This window comes from Rhinopithecus roxellana, chromosome 7 (genome assembly GCF_007565055.1).
Source record: "Rhinopithecus roxellana isolate Shanxi Qingling chromosome 7, ASM756505v1, whole genome shotgun sequence".
Taxonomy (NCBI): domain Eukaryota; kingdom Metazoa; phylum Chordata; class Mammalia; order Primates; family Cercopithecidae; genus Rhinopithecus; species Rhinopithecus roxellana.
This window is the reverse complement of record NC_044555.1, coordinates 130,116,150-130,119,620: the sequence shown is the minus strand read 5'-3', so window position 1 is coordinate 130,119,620 and position 3,471 is coordinate 130,116,150. Positions and strand designations below refer to the sequence as shown.

Genomic DNA, 3,471 nt, shown 5'->3' with positions numbered 1-3,471 from the left:
TTTTTTTTTTTTTTTTTTTTGAGACGGAGTCTCAGTCTGTCGCCCAGGCTGGACTGCAGCGGCGAGATCTCCACTCACTGCAAGCTCCGCCTCCCGGGTTCACGCCATTCTCCCGCCTCAGCCTCGCAAGTAGCTGGGACTACGACAGGTGCCCACCACCACACCCGGCTAATTTTTTGTATTTTTAGTAGAGACGGGGTTTCACAGTGTTAGCCAGGATGGTCTCGATCTCCTGACCTCGTGATCCTCCAACTCGGCCTCCCAAAGCCAAATTATATATTTTAATAGGTTATTTTCTGCATATGTGAAATCTAGTGATGAATTACTATTAATTTTGTACTCAGCCACACAACTAAATTAGGATACAAAGTGTAATGCTTAATTTTCCCTCTCCCTTTCCAATTTGTGAAACTTTGTTATTTCTTTCCTTTATTCTTATGTATTAACACGTATAATGTCATTTGGAAAGCATCCAACCATTCTCAGTTTCCTCTTTCAACTTCTCTTTTGATAATCAACTGATTGTCCTTCTTTTGGTGTCTTAATATAGCAAATTAAGAGATTTCTTAATATTTAACTCACCTTTCATTAACTGCTCATGGCACATTACACTTTGAATATGCCGCTCTGGATTATATTTGCTAATATTTGGGATTTTCCCATTAATGTTGCAAAGCAACCACATCTGCGGCCAGGGAGCAAATAATCTGGCTGAGACATATACGGAGAAGCAAAAAAAATGTGTTCACAGAACTCTACTCAAGTGGCGTCCAGAGCCCAGGGTTCTGAATGCAATATCCAAAGACTAATGAGTGAGGGGTCAGGAGGGGTGCGGCAGGAGGCCGCATCAAAATCCAGAACAGGGATCTTCTGCTCTCCAGAGGCAACAGGCTCAGCCTCCTCGCACACCGACTGCTGTCCTGAGAGCCCCACTGCCGAACCTCGCATAATCTCCGCCCCATTCCTCTGAGGCTACACCGCCTCCTCGACAGTATTAGGCCCAACCCCGACCTCCTGGCATTGCCCTTCTGCGCCCCGTGACGCACCAGCACACTAGTGACCACAAGGCTTTGTGGGCGGAGCTCGCGCAAGCGCCTGGGCCCTCCCCATGGCTCCGCCCACGGCCCGCCCTGGCCGGGGGCCCCCTCCCTCGACAGGCACTTCCGGCGACGCCTTCTAGCTGACACCCACGCAGCCCAGCGAAACCCAGCGGAGCGCGCGGAGCGCGATGGACGGTCGGGTGCAACTGATGAAGGCCCTCCTGGCCCGGCCCCTCTGGCCCGCGGCGCGTCGCTGGAGGAATCCGATTCCCTTTCCCGAGACGTTTGACGGCGATACCGACCGGCTCCCGGAGTTCATCGTGCAGACGGGCTCCTACATGTTCGTGGACGAGAACACGTTCTCCAACGACGCCCTGAAGGTGACGTTCCTCATCACCCGCCTCACGGGGCCCGCCCTGCAGTGGGTGATCCCCTACATCAAGAAGGAGAGCCCCCTACTCAGTGATTACCGGGGCTTCCTGGCCGAGATGAAGCGGGTCTTTGGATGGGAGGAGGACGAGGACTTCTAGGCCGGGAGACCCTCGAGTCTGGGGGCGGGTGCTCTGGGGAGGGTCCGCTGTGCCAGTGGCCACCGCTAGGGTCTCCACAGGCGCCCTCCCTCCGCGCCTCTCTCCCCCTCGAGTGTCCCCTGCGCTCCTGTCCCTTGCCGCGTAGTGCTTGCCTTTGTTCCAGGAACAGCACTCCAGGCTCCTGCTGCCGCCCCTGGGCCTCACTCTGGAGCGGGCTGCCTCCGCCCTCTTGTGCCAGCCCAGCCCCTCCCATGCACATTTGGACGCTGTCCTGCGCTCCAGCTGCACAAAGCTGGGCTCCTGTTACACACTGGACAGACCACACACAGCCGCCGCTGTCAACACCCCTCCACTCCTCCAGACTGCCAGCCGACTACATCATTCTGCCCACAAACCAACGCTGCCACTGCCATCACCGTCCACCGCATCTCATCAACAGACTGCCGCTCCTAGTAATCTGGACTCACCTCAGAGGTATCTGAGCTGGACACAGCCCCTGGACAATGATCCAGACAGCTGGCCGCCCCCCAAGGAGCCTGTCACCTTCAGCAAGACCCATTTCCTCCCATCCCCAGAGACCTCTTGTGTTCCTGCCACATAGCTGCCAGGGCTTAGGTGTGCCTGGCAACCAAATGGAATCTCTCATTTTCTCCTGTGGACCAGTTAGTTTTGCCTAGAATCCTGTTTTCTTCTGAATTTGCAGCTGTCTCTCTGATGTGTGCCTTTTGTTCAACACAGTAAGCCCTGCTCCCTGCCCTGCTCTAATACACTACCTGTACAAGGTCTTTTCCTTATTTTTAATAAATGTCAGACACTATTAAATAGAAATGGAGTCTCAATGAATATGGCACCTTTCCCTCCCTGGTTCTGTAAATAGGGTCCCTATCTTGTTCAAATGCTATGTGCCCTGCCATGCTATGACTGAAGTTGACTCTTGCATTATAAAAACAAAAGATTGAGTCCTGTGGAGTGTCCTAGGGATGGAGATCTTACAGGCAACTATCTAATGCCAAATGATGACCCTTCTAAACCAGGCAGTTTCATGCCACTTTTGAGGTAGACATTGATCTGATTTTGGCCAAGGCAATGTGAAAAACTGTGGAAAAACTTTTTGTAAAAGGTTTCCTTATTTTCAAAAAATGGCTACAAAACACAAATCTCAAATTGCTCCATACCATAAATCCCATACATTTGTTTGTGAACACCTGTCGAAATTTTATTTAACCAGAGATTCATTAATGAAACATCAGAATTGCAGAGGTGTTCTATGAAAACATTTATATTTATAAAACTTTGAATATGGAGGTAATGGGGAAAGGGATGCAGAGCTGTGATTATTAATTTAGGTACATACCTAGTTGATGACTTGCAAGACAATACAATTATAACTTTCTCTAATGAGCAGAATAAAAGTTAATACTCATTACTGTTTCTCTGTAGGCTAATCTCTTAAATCTATAGTGCTATAAACAGCCTCTGTTCCATCAACTATTTGATGTTCAAATTTTTTGGTGAAATTTATTCCAGTAGAATCCAATAGCACAGCACTCTGGTATTAAAAGAGCACGCATCCAACTCTGTCCCTTATTTCCAATTTGTGTGAATTTCCAGAACTTGTAGAGGTGGGAATAGGCTGAGCTTAGTGTGTAGATAGATTTGCCTGATGTGTGGGTGGAAAATGAAAGCAGACTGTGATTGCACCACAAAAAGGACTGGTCCTTACATTTTTCTGTCCTCTGCCTTGGGGAGATGAGACTCTTTGTCTTTCAACTTTAACTTAAATTGGTGATTAATCACCCTTAGCCTTTCATTGTCTCTCTGCAATTCAATAGCCTCCAGTAACAACCGTATATGATCGCATAATCTTTTTAATTACTACTTCCTCTGAACCTTTCAAATTC

The 3,471-nt window shown here is 48.9% G+C and overlaps 1 protein-coding gene across 1 annotated transcript; it reads left to right on the top strand.

Moving 5' to 3' along the window:
- Positions 1 to 1,082: 1,082 nt before the first annotated feature.
- Positions 1,083 to 2,398, top strand: LOC104681458 (retrotransposon Gag-like protein 8B). The gene has a single exon (XM_010387770.2). The coding sequence runs from the start codon at positions 1,229 to 1,231 to the stop codon at positions 1,568 to 1,570; it is 342 nt and encodes a 113-aa protein (XP_010386072.2). The 5' UTR covers positions 1,083 to 1,228; the 3' UTR covers positions 1,571 to 2,398.
- Positions 2,399 to 3,471: the final 1,073 nt, after the last annotated feature.